A 20449-nucleotide genomic window follows, 5' to 3' on the forward strand; every position below is an offset into this window, starting at 1 on the left:
AGTAAACATACCAGTGCGTTAAGGGACATCTCCTATTACCCTCTGTCACAATTTCGCCGCTCCCCGCCGCATTAAAAGTGGTTAAAAACAGTTTTAAAAAGTTTGTTTATAAACAAACAAAATGGCCACCAAAACAGGAAGTAGGTTGATGTACAGTATGTCCACACATAGAAAATACACCCATACACAAGCAGGCTGTATACAGCATTCCTTTTGAATCTCAAGAGATCATTTGTGTGTTTCTTTCCCCCCTGAGGGGGGAGTGCATAGCAGAACCACAACACTGAAGAACTTGGCAGCCTTCCAGACACAGGCCGACAAGTCTGACAGGGGAAAGATACATTGATTTATTACAGAGATGGTGATAGTAGAACGTGCTGCAGTAAGCCAGAACACATTAGAATAGCTTTTGGAACTTGTAGGATGATAAAAAACAGGATGCAATTTTTGTTACGGAGTCTCTTTAAGTGGTTAAAAACGCTGAACTTGCTGCATATTTTTCGAAAAACGCATCTAAAATGCAACTAATGTATGTCAATGGTGACGCAGAGGTATAGCATTTTTTTGTGTTTTGTATGCTTTTTTATGTGTTTTAAAAAAAAAAACAAGTTTGATGATGTATTTGGGCTTCCTGTTTACTTCCTAGTGATTTGCATAAAGGGCATATAAAATGCATACAAAAAGTACAAAAACGCATATACGATTTTATGTGCGAAAGCAACGCCTTACAACGCAAGAAAAATCCATGTGCAAAACACACTAAAAACGCTATTAAAATGCACAAATGCATATACAGCACAACTCAACCTTTCACGCAACGCCTAGTATGTTCCCAGCCGAAAAGAGATTTATTTAATACCAGGAAACCAGAGCACTTATGTGCAGATAAAATACAGCTGTGAAGAACATAGCGATCAGTGGGCGAACATGAGGTAGACCTCACACAGGATTAGTGAATTAGGCACGCAAGAAGCCGCGACACTCGCGAGTAATATATGTTCAGGGAAACACAGCTTGCCAGATCAATCCTGATGTGTAGAAATGTTCCATTTTAAAATCAGTCGAAATGGTTTAAATGGCTTGTTTTATTTTTATCTCTCTTTCCTATTTTTACCTCTGCTTACAGAACAGAACACTTTGCTTCTTTCTCTCTTGATTGCAATCATTTATTAGCTGGACTCAGAAAGACGGATCTCAACCATTTGCTGTTAAATAAAAGCAAGAAGGAGTTTGTGATTAACAAAGTGAACCACTGCTTGGTAAGAGGTTTTACAGTCCAGCTCCCTGGGAGCCGAGTCATCCCCAGTGCATGCATCATTTAAAGAGACACTGAAGTGAAAAAAAATATATGATATAATGAATTGGTTGTGTACTATGAATACTTACTAGAAGATTAGCAGCAAAGAAAATATTCTCATATTTTTATTTTCAAGTGTATAGTGTTTTTTCTAACATTGCATCATTCTCTAATATGTGCAGATTACACAACACTCAGCATTCAAAATGATTCTTTCAGAGCAGTCTGCGAACTAATGAACTCTCCTCTGCCAGAGGAAAAGTAAATAGTTAACTAACAGTTGAGATAATAAAAGTCAGAAAACAGCCCTCTCCACGACTTTTGAAAGTCGTAGAGATAATGGCTTTTTTGTATAGAGATAACAACTGGAGTTTCTTAACTCTTCCTGTACTGGAAACAATTAGACTGATGTATCTGATCTTAATGTTTTATTTCTTAGCTGTACTACACATATAAATCATAATATCATAGTTTTTTTTTCGCTTCAGTGTCTCTTTAAAGGGATACTGTAGGGGGGTCGGGGGAAAATGAGTTGAACTTACCCGGAGTTTCTAATGGTCCCCCGCAGACATCCTGTGCCCGCGCAGCCACTCCCCGATGCTTTGGCCCCGCCTCCGGTTCACTTCTGGAATTTCAGACTTTAAAGTCTGAAAACCACTGCGCCTGCGTTGCCGTGTCCTCGCTCCCGCTGACGTCACCAGGAGCGTATTGCGCAGGCCCAGTATGATCTGTGACTGCGCAGTACGCTCCTGGTGACATCAGCGGGAGCGAGGACACGGCAACACAGGCGCAGTGGTTTTCAGACTTTAAAGTCTGAAATTCCACAAGTGAACCGGAGGCGGGGCCAAAGCATCGGGGGAGTGGCTGCGTGGGCACAGGATGTCTGCGGGGGACCATTAGAAACTCCGGGTAAGTTCAACTCATTTTCCCCCGACCCCTCTACAGTATCCCTTTAAGATCTATTTACAGACGTATGACGGTGCAGGTCTTAAAGCAAACCTGAAGCGAAAAAAAATGTATGATATAATGGATTGTATGTGTAGTAAGAATAATGAATAGAACATTCGTAGTAACGAAAAGAGTCGTATATTTTTTATGGGAAGTTTTTATAACATTGCATCATACTGGCACAGTTGCAGTTTTAAAAGCACACTCTGACCCATATGCAATTATTTTTTTCACCTGAGTTATCTCCTAGGAGATACATTTCATCTTCTCTGTAAACTAAATTCTCAGCATTTTACAACTGAAAAAGTACCAAAAAGTTGGTGAAGAGGTACTATAAAAAATATTTTCAGCATTTTATTGCTTGCTGGTGGTTTAAATAGCATTTTATGACAGTGTATGAAAACATCACCTAGGAGAAAACTCTGGAGAAAAAGTGAATTGCATATGGGCATCTCCTAGGTGATAATTTTTCATCTTCTTTTTAAAATAGCTTTCTAGCACTTTTCAACTAAAAAAGTACTGAGGGCCCGTTTCCTCTAGTGCGGTGCGGAATCCCCTGCATTTCACCACGGACGCAATCGCATGCGGGTGCGTTCTGCATGCGTTTTTGCCGCGATTTCGCATGCGATTCCGCTTAGGTAAGGGTATATGCGAATTTAACCATGTCACTGCCTGTGTAAATTAACATTAATACCTATGCGAAATTGCATATGAATTTGCGTCAAAAACCGCATGCTCAACCCGCATGCGATTTCCCTATTAAAATACATTAGCGGCGATTCGCGTGCATTCCTCTCGCACGCGAAATCTGACGGCTCTGCCCTGCAGGTTTCAGCCGCACCCAAAAACGCTCCCGCAGACGCACAATTGGAAACAGCCCCATCCACTTGCATTGCCTATGCGAATCCGCATGCGGACACCGCATGCGGATTCACTATAGTGGAAACAGGCCCTGAGAAGTAATTACAAAAGTATTATCAAAATTATTTTTAGTATTTTCTTGCTTGCTGGTGGCTTAGCATGCATTTTATTGACAATTTTAAAAAATATCACCTAGGAGAAAACTCAGGTGAAAAAGTGAATTGCATATGGCCCTCTGTCTTTTAAGCTAGAGTTCCCCAACCCTGTCCTCAAGGCCCACCAACAGTACATGTTTTGCAGGAAACCACAAACATGCACAGGTGAGGTAATTATTGTCTCAGCAGAGCTGATGAACTACCTCTGTGGATTTCCACAAAGCATGCACTGTGGGTGGGCCTTAGGGACATGGTTGGGGAACACTGTTTTAAGCTACAGAACAAAGCAGAAATAATGACCCTTTGAACTTTCCTGAAGTAAAAGCTTATCTAAAGCTGTCTCTCACTGTTTCTTGGCTGTTTTAAATGCTTCAGAAAACAGGACTGCATTAGACCCAGTGGGTCAAATAACTCAGAGAAGCTCTTTTGCATGGATAGCAACTGAAGATTGGGGAAAACAATGAGACACTTTTCTTTGCTACTTATGTTCTCTTTCTTAGCTGTAATACACATATAATTCATTATCTCATAAGTTTGTTTTGGCTTCTGGTTTGCTTTATGGCCTGTAATTGCTGTTATGTTATTTTTACGGCGATTTTTACAACAGACGGCAATTTGTTTGAGTGATTGTCTCTACAATCTCGCAGCGTGGGTACAGGCGCACAATTACGTGAACAGCGACACACAGCTATAATGACTGTTACAACGAATCAGATCTTTAAGATCCCCGACGACTCCCATGCAAACTACTGCGATTGTTTGACCTCCTGTTCGCGCCTGAGTGTGCCGTTGGTGTTCCCGCAGGCAGGAAGATGGCTCGGGGAACCTCGTTCGTCGGGAGGCATCACTGTGAGGTTCCCTGATCCATCTTCAGGTAAGTATTCAGCTTTAGTGATTTTACTCTTCAATTCCTGTATATCTTTCACAGGCAAGTATCCACTCATATATACAATCTACAATCACTGTGCAGGATGACTGATTAGAGATATGTGACCCTGAAATAAAGTAAGAAGTTTAGCTGTGCTGGCAGCCACAAATCACACGTGTTTCTGTCTTCCAGAATGGTTCTGTTGCTGATGTGTATCAGCTAGATAGGCTTGGGAGTCTCATCTGTCACTTGTCCCCAAATACCATCCGGGATGGCATCCACAGTGTCATTGCAACAGCAGTAAATCAGCTGAAGGCGTGCTCTAACCTCAGCCATGAGCAAAACCAAGAGATTAAATACAGAATCTTGCAGTATTATGGGTATGTAAGCTCATTTTGGTTTGACAGATGCTGTCAGCTTACTGTGTGTAGAATGTAGATCACACGGTATCATTTCATTTGTATGTTCTTGTTATGTGCAGAGACCCAGTAAACTGGACGCGGGAAACAGCACAAGATATGCTGCCATTCTACAATCTTCTATCTAAAGAAGAGATCATTATTGTAATGAAGAAGGTAAGCTGGTCATACAGATATAGGTTAAAACATAACTTCAGTAAAAAAAAAATTTCATTTTGGAAGTGGTGAAAAGGACTTAGACCCATGTTTTGGTTACCTGAAGTAACATGAGATAAATATATAGGCACCTATAGCACTAGTCCTGCTAAGAAATTGTCTAAGTCGCACTCTGTTTTCCTGCACTGCAAGTGTTAAAAAAGTTGAGTTGTTATCTATGTAAATTAGCTTGTCCAACAGCTTGTCTAATTTAGCCTGATGTCCTGAAAAGTAAGAAAGGAGGTAAAACTCTCTTACTTATTCGAGAAAAGGCTGCTGATAAGTTTTTAGAACTTTGAAGTTCAATGAGTCATTACTTCTGATTGATTTGTGGTTTAAATAAAGCAGATTTTTGCATCAAACTGGCATGGATGCTGTTTAGAATTCAATCTTAACAATGTAGCCCTTAAACTGAAAATAAAAATATGAGACTTAGTTCTATGTTACTATTGTTCTATATAACTTTAGTACAGCACAAAAAAATAATGTATCTTAGAAGTTTATATTCAATTCAGGTTTTCTTTAAGGTATGATTTATATTATAATGGACCCAGCGGGAACAGTATCATATTGCTAGATGAGTGCAAACCATTTGATACATGGTAAAGCAGTCTCCTGTCTGAAAAAACTGTACCAGTAAGGATTGTCCAATGTGGAAATACAATATAAGTGGACCAGTCCATAGAAAATCATTGCCAAATGTGTCCCACCTCATTCAAAATGCAGAGTAGTGGGCTCAATTATAGACAGCAACAATAAAGTTTTACTTTGCTTGGTAGAGCACAGTACAAACCATCAAGTTTTTTCTATCCCTGTTTATGATTTTTTTGTGCAGTATGGATCCACATATCTTCCGAAGCCTCCTTTGGTGGCAGGTAGAGCAGTATTTGACCAAATTGGTTGAATACTCCTCCTGAGGGATCCAGCGCTGGAACAGGGACCGTGAAAGGAGCCGGAAGGCTAGAGGACCCATAGTCTTCCCTCTACTTAGGTAAGTATCTGGCTGATTTTTTTTTTCTATTAATTCCTATTGACTTTAATCTCATTGAGTTGAGCATAGATGTTTATGTCTGTCTAGGAACTTGCCTAGCCCAGTGAAGAACAGGACAGATTAAGAACCATTGTCAGGTTGTGTCAGCACCTCCTCTACCTCTGATTTTCTGGTAATCTATATCCTAGTTTCTCAGGGGGTACATCTGTTGGTTCCAGGGGGTACGTGGGCTCCTCCAGAACTGGAACTCCTCCTCATCAATTGCAGGCCAACCTACTCGCCCAGGGAGTTCTCCTCCTACGTCCTCGTGGGTGTGTATATCCCTCCTGATGCAGAGATAAATGCTGCCCTGCGTGATCTCAGTGATACCATCATGCAGTGGGAGACGGCCCTCCCGGACTCGCTGTTCATTATCTTGGGGGATTTTAACAAGGCAAACCTCCGCAAAGAGCTGCCCCGCTTCCATCAGCACATCACCTGCCCCACCAGGAGTGCCAACACCCTCGACCATTGCTACACGGCCCTGAAGGATGCATACAAAGCGACACCGTGGGCAGCCCTGGGCTCATCTGACCACTGCATCATCCACCTGGTACCTACTTATAAAAGGCGCCTGGAAACCTCAAAACCTGTCACTAAGTCCTCCAAAGTGTGGTCAAGTGAGGCTAAACTTCAACTTCAGGCCTGCCTTGACTGCACAGACTGGAAGGCTCTGGAATCGCCTAACCTGGACGAGTGGGCAGACAATGTATCCTCGTACATTAGCTTCTGTGAGGACTCCTGTATCCCAACAAAAACCTTCAAACTGTATCCAAATGATAAACCGTGGTTCTCAAAAAGACTACGACAACTACATCGTAGCAAAGAAGCCGCACATAAGTCCGGCAACCAGGTGGATTACAAGAAGGCAAGAAACGACCTAAACAGAGAACTGAGGTCCGCTAAGAGGGGCTACGCGGAAAAGCTGGAACAGAACCTCTCCTCAAATGACTCACGAGCCGTGTGGAAAGGGCTGAAGGCTGCCACCAACTACAAGCCCCCCCCCTCAGCATGCCACACCGAGCTCTGAGCTTGCCGAGAGTCTCAGTGACTTCTACTGCAGATTCGAGAGTCAGCCAGCACCTGCAGGACTCCCACAGCCACCTGCACAATCTGCCACGGTAGCCCTAGGCCCTTACTCACCCCCACCATCAGTGAGGGAGGCGGATGTACTGAAACACTTACTAAGGCTAAATGCTAGGAAAGCCTCAGGTCCGGACGGTGTGTCGCCAGCCTGCCTGAAAACCTGTGCTCGCCAGCTCGCTTCCACCCTCTCTTCCATCTTCACGAGGTCCCTCCAGGAAGGCAAAGTTCCCGCGTGCTTCAAGATGTCCACCCCTGTCCCCAAAAAGCAGGGCATCCTCGACCTCAACAACTTCAGGCCCGTGGCACTTACATCCGTAATCATGAAGGCTTTTGAAAGCATGGTGCTACCTCTCCTTAAGCACTCTACTGAGGGACTGCTGGACCCGCACCAGTTCGCGTACCGAGCGAACAGGTCCACAAATGACGCCATCAACATCTGCTTGGAGCACGTCTATGATCACTTGGATAGACCGGACTCCTACACCAGGATCCTCCTACTGGACTTCAGCTCAGCATTCAATACTATCAGCCCTAAAATACTTCAGGACAATCTCTCTGCGCTAGGAGTCCACCCCACCCTACGCCTGTGGATCACGGACTTCCTCACCAACAGGTCCCAGGTCGTTAGGTTAGGCACCATCTCCTCACAACCTAGGATCACCAACACAGGGGCCCCACAAGGCTGCGTCCTGTCGCCGTTCCTGTTCTCTCTGTATACGAACAATTGCAAATCCACTTCGGACTCGGTAAAAGTAATCAAATTTGCCGATGACACGACCATTGTGGGTCTCATCACCAAAAACGATGAGAAGGCGTACCGCCACCAGGTCGAAAGCATATGCAGCTGGTGCAGAGAGAACGGTTTGGTCCTAAACACAGCAAAAACGGTGGAGATGATTGTTGATTTCAGGAGGCGCGCCTCTACCCCGCCTCCAATCCACATTATGTGGACCACATAGATGGCATGGAAGTGGAAAGAGTCCCCAGTGTCCGCCTACTGGGCACAACTATCTCCAATGACCTGAGGTGGAACACCAACACTGCCTCAACACAGAGGAAAGCCCAACAGAGACTTTTCTTTCTCCGCCAACTGAAAAAGTTCGGTATGGCCCAAAAACTGCTGACAAATTTCTACTCAGCCACGATTGAATCCGTCCTATGCTCTTCCATCCTGGTCTGGTACACCAGCTCCTCCGCCAGCGACAAGCTCAAACTGCAGAGGGTCATCAAATCTGCAGAGAGGATCATCGGGAGATCCCTTCCCACTCTGGACCTCCTCTACCACTCCAGGCTGAACACCAGAGCATTAAAGATCGCCAACGACCCCTCACACCCAGGCTACCGCTTCTTTAACCAGCTCCCCTCTAGCCGGAAGCTCCGGTTCCGGTCCATCTACACCAGGACCACAAGACATAAGAACAGTTTCTTTCCCTCTGCTGTCAACCTCCTGAACTCTCGCCATGGAAATGCCTATCCCCACCCCATAATACCAAGATGCACTGAGGCACTTTGCACATAGCTCAAGCGTACTTTTTTTTTGGTTGTTTTTTTATTGTATTGTAACTTATGCCATTGTCTCCCTCTGCATACATGTTCTATAATGTTCTGGTTTTTTTTTTCTGTATAATGTTCTGTTACTACTGCATGTCCTCTATCTGTAACTACTGTATACCGTGTATCAGTACCCTGTACGTGCCAAGCCCAATTCCGGGCACGACCCAGTCGTGCTTGGCGAAATAAAGTTTCTGATTCTGATTCTGATTCTGATATACTTCACCAAGAATAACAAATTTAGAGATTCAGAAAATGATAAATCTAATTTAAACAACACCAAATTAGTGTTTTAACTACGGTAATTAAAAGCAATAGTAAATGCTTGGAAATACTTTAGAACCAATTATAGTGTACTACTATTAAATATATATTTGTCAAGGTGTACTTGTGATAACGTTTACTATGCTAGGGCTTTAAAAGGGGTACATACCAATAAAATGTTGAGAAACACTGATCTATATTATTATCCCTGCTTCCTATGCTGTGTCCCTGAGCAACAAACAACAGTAATTAAAAATCATCTGATTCTTAATTTGCCATATTTGAGCTTATCCTTTGAGGCATTGCAGTGTTGCTAGAAGTGTAGTTTTAGTAGCCAATTAGTGTATTCTTCATGGGCCATATATGATCCAGCAGGAGATAAATCCCGATGTCATATAGGTGGAAGAAAAAAAGAAATGCTGGCACTGCACTGTCCGTGTGCTGTCCGCGGAGGGGAGGGAGGAGGGGGGGGAGGGCAACACAGTCCAATGCTAAAACGTATGCGCTGTATATTGTATATCTTCAGCGTGCTCAGGTAGAAGTCGTATCTATATGCCAAAAGAGAGAGAGAGGAAACCGGCACTGCTGTCATATACTTTAATCCAGACTTGTAATAAAACGAAATGACATTGTCCATACAGAAGTCAAAATTCTAAGACACATACCATTGGTGACTGTGGAAGGTGCGGTGGGTGCGGAGGGTGCAGAGCCTTACGGCCGTTTCGCTCGTCTTGCGCTTCTACGGAGGCAGCCTCCGTAGAAGCGCAAGACGCGCGAAACGGCCGTAAGGCTCTGCACCCTCCGCACCCACCGCACCTTCCACAGTCACCAATGGTATGTGTCTTAGAATTTTGACTTCTGTATGGACAATGTCATTTCGTTTTATTACAAGTCTGGATTAAAGTATATGACAGCAGTGCCGGTTTCCTCTCTCTCTCTTTTGGAAGGAGATAAATCCCTAATCAGGTCTAAAGCAATAGCAAAAATGGTTCTAGGTAATGATCCATTGAAAATAATTTCAATAATAACGAGAGCTCCCATGTAGTCATCAGTTAACTAATTAATTCAATCAGGATCAGGGAGTTGCTGTTGCAATTCCTTTCTCAATCATCTGAGACAAAATCATAAGTTCTACTAAAAAAATGTAATTTCTATTTTGTGTCTCAAAAGCCTTTGAATTAAAAAGGTTTTCTTAGGCTACAATGCAAATAAAGACCAGGCATATTTTTATTAGCGATAGATGACAGAACAGTTGCAGGTTGGCACTACAGTGCAACACCGTGTATGGTGAACTATGCACAAGTGGCACTCTAATGCACACTCCTCTTGCTCAGCTTCACTAGCATGCTCTAGCAATATAGTAGATGCAGAGGTGAATAGAGGAGATTTAAAGCTGGCACAGCTTGAATGCTGATTTATTGATACAAAAGTGTAAAAATCACAGATGCAAACTTGCAAACATAATAAAATTGGTGGTACACATACCGATTGTGAGAGGAGGGACGGTGGTGGGTGCTGGCTGGGTACTGGATGCCTGACGGCCGTTTCACGCACTGCTGCGCTTCTATGGAGGCTATCGTAGAAGCTTCCGTAGAAGCGCAGCAGTGCGCGAAACGGCTGTCAGGCATCCTGCACCCAGCACCCACCACCACTGTGCCTCCTCTCACGATCGGTATGTGTACCACCAATTTTATTATGTTTGCATCTGTGATTCTTACACTTTTGTATCAATAAATCAGCATTCAAGCAGTGCCAGCTTTAAATCTCCTCTATTCACCTCTATATTTTTATTAGCCACTTCTTGTTCACTTCTTCAGCTGTGGATTTCAGCTCTGATCCCATAATGGTGCAAGGCCCTGTCTCTGCTATCTTAGACGGCACGGCAAGGTAGTCGCTTGCACTTTCTCTTTGCATCCCAGCCAGGGCACTATCTGCACAGAATTTGTATGTTATTCCCATTTCTGTGTGGGTTTTCTCCGGGCACTTTGGTTTCCCCCCACATTCCAAAAACATACAGATAAGTTGATTGGCTTTCCTCTAAATTGGCCATAGACTACAATACATACATAGACATATGACTATGGCCCAGTGCACACTGAGCGGTTTTAGGTGCGATCCGCCTGCCGCATCCGCCTGTAAAAACGCTTGGCTAATGTATTTCAATGTGATGGTGCACACCAGCAGGTTGAAGTTTTTCCCCTGTATAAACAGGAAGTCGTGTCAGAGACTAGAGAGAGGAACGCACGCTGGAGCGCACGGAAGGTATGTAGCTGCCGCTGCCCAGACACTGCCTGCCGCTGCCCAGACCATAATTTAAGCTGGAGGAGAGCGCAGAGGGGAGAGCCCCGAGGTGAGGGAGGGGGGGAATGTCCCCCCTCCCCGCCGAGTGTGGCCATGACTTTCTCATCATGCTGTGACCCCTCCAGCCCCCCCAAATCGGCCCCGAGCGGGCCCTATTGTTACGCCAGTGCCTGGGAGAAAACTCAGAAGCAAAAGTGAATTGCATAAGGGCCATGGACCCATATGCAATTAACTTTTTCTCTTGTGGTATCCCCCAGGATATAATTTTCATCATCTTCTCTTTAAAATAACTTTTTAGCATTTTATGATTGAAAAACTAGACAAAAGTTGGTGAAAAAGTACTATCAAAATTATTTTAAAGGATACCACAAACGAACGGTTGTGGTAAAATTGATTGCAGCACTGTGCAGGGTGTAATGAGCACATACTGTACCTGACGTGCCTCCAGCCCCCCTCCGTCTGCCGCCGTTCTTAGTTCATAGATGCCGGTGTCTGGCGACTTTCCTGAACATTACCCCGGACATACTGCACCCTGTGTGCGCAGTATGTCCTTCCCCCTGCGCTTCTGGCCGGCGCATAGTACGAAGCTCAGAAGCACACTGTCCCCTTTGTGCTGCGTGTGCGCTCCATTACACCAAGCGTCACATGCTAATCATTAAGTATTTTCTTGCTTGCTAGTGGTTTAAAGGGCATTTTATTGCAAGGTGTGAAGATATCACCTAGGAGAAAACTCAGGAGAAAAAGTGTCCATGGGTGTTTAATGCAATTTAGTGGTGCTTTTTACAGATCTGCCTCTGGAGAAGCGGTCTGTGAGACATGAAACGTGTGTCAGGCATCGGCATGTTTTTAAAGCTGTGTATGATATTTTTATTGTTACAATGTATTCATTTTATAAAGATCCAATTAAAAATCCACTACGCCATATAAAGGGAAGGAGAGGAAAGGATGGACATATAAAGTTGAAGGAGAAAAGGGTTCTAACCTGGCTCTGCTACTAAATTATACCCTTATAGTTTAAAGGTAAATGCCAAGCCTACCATCAAGGTACATAGATAGGTTCTCCAGCCAGGAGTTACATGTCTTACTAAACTTCTCTGGACCATTTCTGTTCATGAATGCTTACACAGCCTATCAACAGCCGCAGTCCAGACCTGAAATGTAGGCACCTTTTCCCAGCTCCAGGGGCGTATCTGGGTAATATAGAGCCTATGGAAAACACTGAAATTGTGCCCTCAGGGTCAGAGCCCCCTTCCCCTCCAAAAACAGCATCCTTCCTCGTGTACATGTGTTATGGTTGCCTGTGTTTTTGGTCTTGGGATATTGCTTGAATGTTTTGGAAATATCTCTGTCCTCTTTTCTAACACTAAGCCAGGTGCGCCCTACTTATATAAGTTAAGTTTATGTTTGCTAGATAACAGAATTAATCTGATCTGAGGTCTGAGTGACAGGGAGGCACAGGGGCAGGCATGGTGATGCAGTACAGGAGCAGGCATGGCGCCCATGGTATTGTGGCGCCCATGGCATGAGCTCTGCCTGCACCCCTCTAGATACGCCTCTGCCCAGCTCCATTTTAACAAGATTTCTCTATACACATAATGGCATAGTATTCTGATGAGGATCTTACCATGTCTAGTGATGTGTGGTCTAGTACCACTAGGCCTAGAAACACAATCCTAGGGTTAAGTATCCCTGGGACCTCTGCTATTTTGAAGTCATCATGATCTCACCGATCTCTAATCATTAAGCTTGCAACAGGTCTGCAGCGTATGAATAAAGATGCCAATATCTCTTTGAAACCTTATGAAATAGTTTAGATACTTAGGGGTAATTTTTGTGCAGGCAGACAGTAGCAAAGTAAGCTCTTTAAGGCAGGGGGCAACTAGAGTGGAGCAGCCCCAGCAATCGCAGGGGGACCAAGAGCTATGAGGGCCCTAACTACCAACCTTCCTTCCTCCAATACTGGGAACTATACTTCAGATCAGGTGTTTTTGTGGCTACACTTGTTATGGGTGTGAAGATCATGATGGCCACACTTGTTTAATGACCCTTGTAAGATGGGCCCTAAGGCCATGAAAGGAAGGCAAGGCAAGGATGTGAACATTGAGTTGGGGGGGGGGGGGGATCAAAGTTTTGCCTGGGGGCCACATGAATTGTAGTTATACCCCTGATGTCTCCAACATGTTCTAAAATGTAAATTTTTAGTACTTGGAAGAAGCTTGTTTAAAAAAAAAAAAAAACATTAAAAACATAACAATACATTATTTTCAGAGGACACTGTGGCTGGAAAGTGTAATGGTTAAGGGCTCTGCCTCTAATGTAGGAGTCCTGGGTTCAAATCCTGTCTCTTCCCATTCAGTAAGCCAGCACCGATTCAGTAAGGAGGTCTTTGGGCAAGACTTCCTAAGACTGCTACTGCCTACTGAGTGCGCTCTAGTGGCTGCCTCGCAAGCGATTTGAGTCCGACAGGAGAAAAGCGCTATATAAAAAAGGAAATATTATATGCGGTAACTTTTATATAGTGCATCTTACTGCTTTTTTATTACCTGTATTGTACAGCTTATACAGGTAATAAAATTTTACGGTCACCCCTGTTATCATTGTCTGTATTCCCATGTATTGTACAGCGCTGCGTAATATGTTGGCGCTATATAAATCCAACAAATAATAATAATAATATAGTGAATTAGTTTGTGTAACATGTTTCACTTTTTTTAGTTTATAGAATATCCAGATTGCTCTTTGTGACCCAGAACCACTAGGAAAGTATAAGGGGTAAAGGAGACCATAAAAGCCCACTTACTATATTCTGTGTTTCTTTAGTTTATAACCTAAACGGAAAATTGTAGGATCTATGTAACATAGGCTACTGGTGTCCCTGGAGAGCAAGGATGCACCTCTAGTCCATACCCTCAAAACTTGAGGACATTCCCACCAAACAGGTGGAGCCCATTGCTGAGCATCCCTGAAAACAATCTGGAGATATATAGGTTGATGCAGGCAGCGCACGCAACATTACCCTTACTATCGGCGCTGTGTTATGCAATTAGCGCAACATGACTGTTGCTATAGTAATGCGCTTCACTAGTGAACACTACCATTAGAAGCGCACATTACCGTAGAAACGGTCATGCTAGTCAAGTACCGCGGGTCACGCTAATAGCGTAACTAGCGGTACACAGTGCCAAAAGTAAGGGTAATATTGTCGTGCACTGTCTGTGCACACCAATATTATCGTGATTCCCTATAGGGATAGATCTGTGCAATTTTCTGCAGGACCAAACTAAAATGTCAACTCTAATTGTTATTTTCAAATGGTAATGAAATACCACAGAGAGACGAGGAGCAAGTTTATTACAGAAGCCAGAAATTGAACCCATTGCTGAAATATCAGGTTTATGTGGAATTACTATTTAAACACTGTTCAATCACACATGTCTAGATTGTGAACACTGTGTTTACTTTAGTGCTGTACGTCCTCATTTCCTAATCAAATCAGTGGTGAATTTGACATTCTACTAAACTGTCACCTTCTTCTTTTCACTTTCCATACAAATTCCCTGACTTGAAACTGTGCGCAGCTTCAGAATTTTGTACCACAGATGGTATCAGAGGCAGCAGGAATTCGTCAGAGTGATGAGATGCTATCAGCCTTCCACAGTGCCATTCACTCACATGGTTCTAACAATCCAGTGCCTGACCAGACAGCAGGTAACAGATTCTATCTTACAGCGTGGCCACGTTTTACAAACGTCATGGTGGAACCATTGTTTTTTTCCCCTTCCAGCGTTCAAAAGCCTCATTGTGTGTGCGGAAAGAAAACAAATGTCTTTTCAGCTATTAAATAGCATGAACTATTCGCATCTGAAGAAAGCTGGAGTACTGATGCACTGTCCTTAGATTTGCCTGGCAGATCTAAGCCAACATTGTCTTTTCAAAAGGGAAAAGGGAAAATGTTGAGCATAGAGAGAGCTGCTAAGGTTCCACTATGAGTACCCTGGAGGGTACTTTTTGGGGAGCTAAACAGCTACTTAAATTTGTTTAACAACATACATTTGTTGTTATGAATTGTGTAGCAACCAGTGTTGCCAACCTCAGAAAATCATTTTTACTGACAAAGCACAAAACATTTACTGACAGAACACTTTTTTTAATGACATCAACTATTATTGAAATTAAATGAAAGATATCACACATGCACCCTACGTGCAATACACCGGCAACCACGTACTCGAATGAGGAAGAAGAGTGCTGTGGCGGACACCGGACAGGTGAAGTATTAATGCATGGCATCTGGACTGGGGGGGGGACTTTGATATATTTACATTTGGGGGATGCAACTGGGGGTTTCCGTCACATTTTTTCTCAATTATCACAGCCCTTACCACTGCACACCTGATTGAGCATGCCAACCTGAGATTTTCCAGCATGTCCGATTGATAGTACATGTGATTGATACATGCAACCAATTTCGGCCCGAAATTGGTTTGATTGTCAACTAGGCATGCTGTTGGTGGCACCAATTTTTATAATATCAATAAAAATTGTCTTATCTGATGGTTGATTGGCCGCCAAGTCTACAGATGTATGGCCACCTTTAGCTAGAGCAGTGTTCATTCCAGAGTGATACGTGAACTGATAAGCAGTAAGTGCTGTGATCTTCTGGGAAAGAAAGAGGTTTTTTTTACTGACACCACAATTTTTTTCATGGACTTTACTGACAGCCCAGATTTGTTGACTTTTTTACTGACAGTCAGTAAATTTACTGACGGTTGGCAACACTGGTAGCAACAAATGTAAGTAAGCATTTTAAAAGATGTTAAAAACAAATGTGAATGGAAAGCATTTGTAGAGAATTATGAAGTACTCTTAAAGTGAACCCAAGGTAAAAAATAAATTGTAGAGATAAACAATTATACTACTCCTAAAAATAACTTTTTTTAGATAGCCAATAGTTTTATTTTATATTTAAACATTTACAAATTAGATTGAATGTTTTGTTGTCTCCGTTCATTGGCAGCCTTTTTTTTATCCCTCCTGCCCTCAGGAGTTGTATTCTGCCAGGAATACTTTTATGGTTGTAATTTGCTTATCAGTGATGTCTACTATATTCCCACCAAGGTACCAACAAGACAGAAGCTGTCACTTCAATGCCTAAAAATTAACTCTTTTAGGCAATAAAATAAAACAATTAAATCAACATCGTTCTTAATATGTTTTGCACTGTGCATACACATATTTATTTCATCATGTCACCTTAGTACACTTTAGAGGAGTGAGACCTATGAAAGCTGACATATTTACTTCTTTTTTAAATAATACAAGTTGCCTGGCAGCCCTGCTGATGTTTCTGGCCAGCAGGGTCTAATTCACACACCTGAAACAAGCATGCAGCTAATCATGTCAGGTTTGTCATAGACATCTGATCTGCATGCTTGCTGAGGGTCTATGGCAAAACGTATTAGAGGCAGAGGATCAGCACAACAGCCAGGCAATGTGCATTATTTAAATGAAGATAAAGATGTCAGCTTCCATATCCCTCTCACCTTGGGTTCCCTTTAACAAAAATACTATCCACAGCTTGAAGTACTTGGAAAACACTGTCATTTATAAAAGGATACACTCTGCATTAATCTTGATAAATACTGGTCTGTAGCTACTAGTTTCCTTTAAATAGCCAGCGAATGTGAAAATAACACTTAACCGGTTGCTATGGGCACAGTTTCACCTTGTCTCTGGTTTCTCAACTGCTCTGCGACCGCCTCACGCCAATTAGCGGCCACAGAGTGGCTCCCCCAGGACCGCCTAACATCAGGCCTTGGCGTCAGGTCCTATAGGCAGGGATTAGCGGGGAATGCGTGCGCGGATGTGCTGGCAAAAAAGAACGTACATGTATATGTACATTTGTACAGCGTTGTGATCTAGAAACATCAAATTTGCCGGGTATGTTAAAAAGAAGGGTGAGAACAAGAGGAAAAACATTTTTTTTCAAAAAGACCTTATAGTTTTTGAGAAAATGCATGTTAAAGTTAGAAGAAAAAAGTAGCTAAGTTGCTGCGCTAAAATGACAGATAATGTATTAACATGTATATTCTGGTTAATGTACCCCTGATATCAGGGTGCTTTGGGTGCACCAGCATGATGGTGTTGGTGGGCGCTATAGATGCGGTATGCAGGGAGAAAAGCGGAAAGTCGTGCAGAAGGGACGACGGAGCGATGTGCATTACAATGCGTAATTGTGAATTACGATGCGTAATTACGCATTGGTGTAATTTCTGCTCACCACTAGTTAAGGGGACCTGTAGTACCTCCTTGACCTTCTATTTAGTTATTAAAGTGTACCTAAAGTTAAAAATGACACAGCTTGTAATGACAGGCTGTTTCTTAATGTGGAAGGATGGGGCTCAAATACTTATCTGTCCTGACGTCATTGGGTCACAGGTGGCGCTTCTCCCTCCCTCCTTGTCATTGCAGTTGCGGCCATGTTTCCGAAGACTGAAAAAGCGTTTTGAAGACACGCCCAGTGTTGGGCGAACATCTAGATGTTCGGGTTCGGGCCGAACAGGCCGAACATGGCCGCGATGTTCGGGTGTTCGACCCGAACTCAGAACATAATGGAAGTCAATGGGGACCCGAACTTTTGTGCTTTGTAAAGCCTCCTTACATGCTACATACCCCAAATTTACAGGGTATGTGCACCTTGGGAGTGGGTACAAGAGGAAAAAAAAAATAGCAAAAAGAGCTTATAGTTTTTGAGAAAATCGATTTTAAAGTTTCAAAGGGAAAACTGTCTTTTAAATGCGGGAAATGTCTGTTTTCTTTGCACAGGTAACATGCTTTTTGTCGGCATGCAGTCATAAATGTAATACATATAAGAGGTTCCAGGAAAAGGGACCGGTAACGCTAACCCAGCAGCAGCACACGTGATGGAACAGGAGGAGGGTGGCGCAGGAGGAGAAGGCCACGCTTTGAGACACAACAACCCAGGCCTTGCATGAGGACAAGAAGCGTGCGGATAGAAATTTGCATTTTGTCGCCATGCAGTCATAAATGTAATACAGATGAGAGGTTCAATAAACAGGGACCGGAAACGCTAACCCATCACAGATGTTCATTGTTCATGTTACTTGGTTGGGGTCCGGGAGTGTGGCGTAGTCGTTTCCAATCCAGGATTGATTCATTTTAATTTGAGTCAGACGGTCTGCATTTTCTGTGGAGAGGCGGATACGCCGCCGATCTGTGACGATGCCTCCGGCAGCACTGAAACAGCGTTCCGACATAACGCTGGCTGCCGGGCAAGCCAGCACCTCTATTGCGTACATTGCCAGTTTGTGCCAGGTGTCTAGCTTCGATACCCAATAGTTGAAGGGTACAGATGGATTGTTCAACACAGCTACGCCATCTGACATGTAGTCCTTGACCATCTTCTCCAGGCCATCGGTGTTGGAGGTGGATCTGCACGCTTGCTGTTCTGTGTGCTGCTGCATGGGTGTCAGAAAATTTTCCCACTCCAAGGACACTGCCGATACCATTCCCTTTTGGGCACTAGCTGCGGCTTGTGTTGTTTGCTGCCCTCCTGGTCGTCCTGGGTTTGCGGAAGTCAGTCTGTCGGCGTACAACTGGCTAGAGGAGGGGGAGGATGTCAATCTCCTCTCTAAAGTCTCCACAAGGGCCTGCTGGTATTCTTCCATTTTGACCTGTCTGGCTCTTTCTTCAAGCAGTTTTGGAACATTGTGTTTGTACCGTGGATCCAGAAGGGTATAAACCCAGTAATTGGTGTTGTCCAGAATGCGCACAATGCGTGGGTCGCGTTCAATGCAGTCCTAGGCCGAAGAGGTCATAGCCTAGGGTCACAAAACCTGTTTATTTGGGCAATTTCAATGGTGGCGAGTCTGACGTACATAAATCGCAGCAATGGCCGTTAGCAACGTCTGAATCTCACGAAATGTCTCATGCAGGTAGAAGACATATGGTTAGACTTGGGCTCCAAAGATGGGTTCCCTACATCTCTGCAAACCAGAGTTACAGGGCGCCAAATTTGGTAAAATCCCCCATAGGCTTTCATTGGGCCTCCTATTTACAGTTCCAAAATCTCACATCTTTTCAAAGGGCAATTACTCAGCAGTGGCAAATTTTCTAGCATTGTAGGGACCCTTAGGGGGAACATGACTGGTGAGTTCCGGGCCCCTAGGCCAAAGAGGTCATAGCCTAGGGTCACAAAAACCTGTTTATTTGGGCTATTTCAATGGTAGTGATGGTGACGTACATAAATCGCAGCAATGGCCGTTAGCAAAGTCTGAATCTCACGAAATGTCTCATGCAGGTAGAAGACATATTGTTAGACTTGGATTCCAAAGATGGGGTCCCTACATCTCTGCAAACCAGAGTTACAGGGGTCCAAAATTGGTAAAATCCCCCATAGGATTTCATTGCCTCCCTATTTCACTTTCCAAAATCTCACATCTTTTCAAAGGGCAATGGCTCAGCAGTACCAAATTTTCTAGCATTGTAGGGACCCTTAGGGGGAACATGACTGGTGAGTTTCGGGCCCCTAGGCCGAAGAGGTCATAGCCTAGGGTCACAAAAACCTGTTTATTTGGGCTATTTCAATGGTAGTGATGGTGACGTACATAAATCGCAGCAATGGCCGTTAGCAAAGTCTGAATCTCACTAAATGTCTCATGCAGGTAGAAGACATATTGTTAGACTTGGATTCCAAAGATGGGGTCCCTACATTTCTGCAAACCAGAGTTACAGGGGTCCAAAATTGGTAAAATCCCCCATAGGATTTCATTGCCTCCCTATTTCACTTTCCAAAATCTCACATCTTTTCAAAGGGCAATGGCTCAGCAGTACCAAATTTTCTAGCATTGTAGGAACCCTTAGGGGGGAACATGACTGGTGAGTTTCGGGCCCCTAGGCCGAAGAGGTCATAGCCTAGGGTCACAAAAACCTGTTTATTTGGGCTATTTCAATGGTAGTGATGGTGACGTACATAAATCGCAGCAATGGCCGTTAGCAAAGTCTGAATCTCACGAAATGTCTCATGCAGGTAGAAGACATATTGTTAGACTTGGATTCCAAAGATGGGGTCCCTACATTTCTGCAAACCAGAGTTACAGGGGTCCAAAATTGGTAAAATCCCCCATAGGATTTCATTGCCTCCCTATTTCACTTTCCAAAATCTCACATCTTTTCAAAGGGCAATGGCTCAGCAGTACCAAATTTTCTAGCATTGTAGGGACCCTTAGGGGGAACATGACTGGTGAGTTTCGGGCCCCTAGGCCGAAGAGGTCATAGCCTAGGGTCACAAAAACCTGTTTATTTGGGCTATTTCAATGGTAGTGATGGTGGCGTACATAAATCTCAGCAATGGCCGTTAGCAAAGTCTGAATCTCACGAAATGTCTCATGCAGGTAGAAGACATATTGTTAGACTTGGATTCCAAAGATGGGGTCCCTACATCTCTGCAAACCA

The 20449-nt window shown here is 43.6% G+C and overlaps 1 protein-coding gene across 1 annotated transcript in view; it reads left to right on the plus strand.

The window, feature by feature from the left end:
• Positions 1–20449, plus strand: part of OTOA (otoancorin) — a 253400-nt gene that overhangs the window by 103589 nt on the left and 129362 nt on the right. The window contains exons 14-17 of the mRNA XM_068247315.1: positions 1127–1259; positions 4322–4509; positions 4611–4704; positions 14554–14683. Coding sequence (XP_068103416.1) covers positions 1127–1259; positions 4322–4509; positions 4611–4704; positions 14554–14683 — 545 coding nt within the window. The remainder of the gene's footprint in view (positions 1–1126; positions 1260–4321; positions 4510–4610; positions 4705–14553; positions 14684–20449) is intronic.

This window comes from Hyperolius riggenbachi, chromosome 7, assembly GCF_040937935.1.
Source record: "Hyperolius riggenbachi isolate aHypRig1 chromosome 7, aHypRig1.pri, whole genome shotgun sequence".
NCBI classification, from domain to species: domain Eukaryota; kingdom Metazoa; phylum Chordata; class Amphibia; order Anura; family Hyperoliidae; genus Hyperolius; species Hyperolius riggenbachi.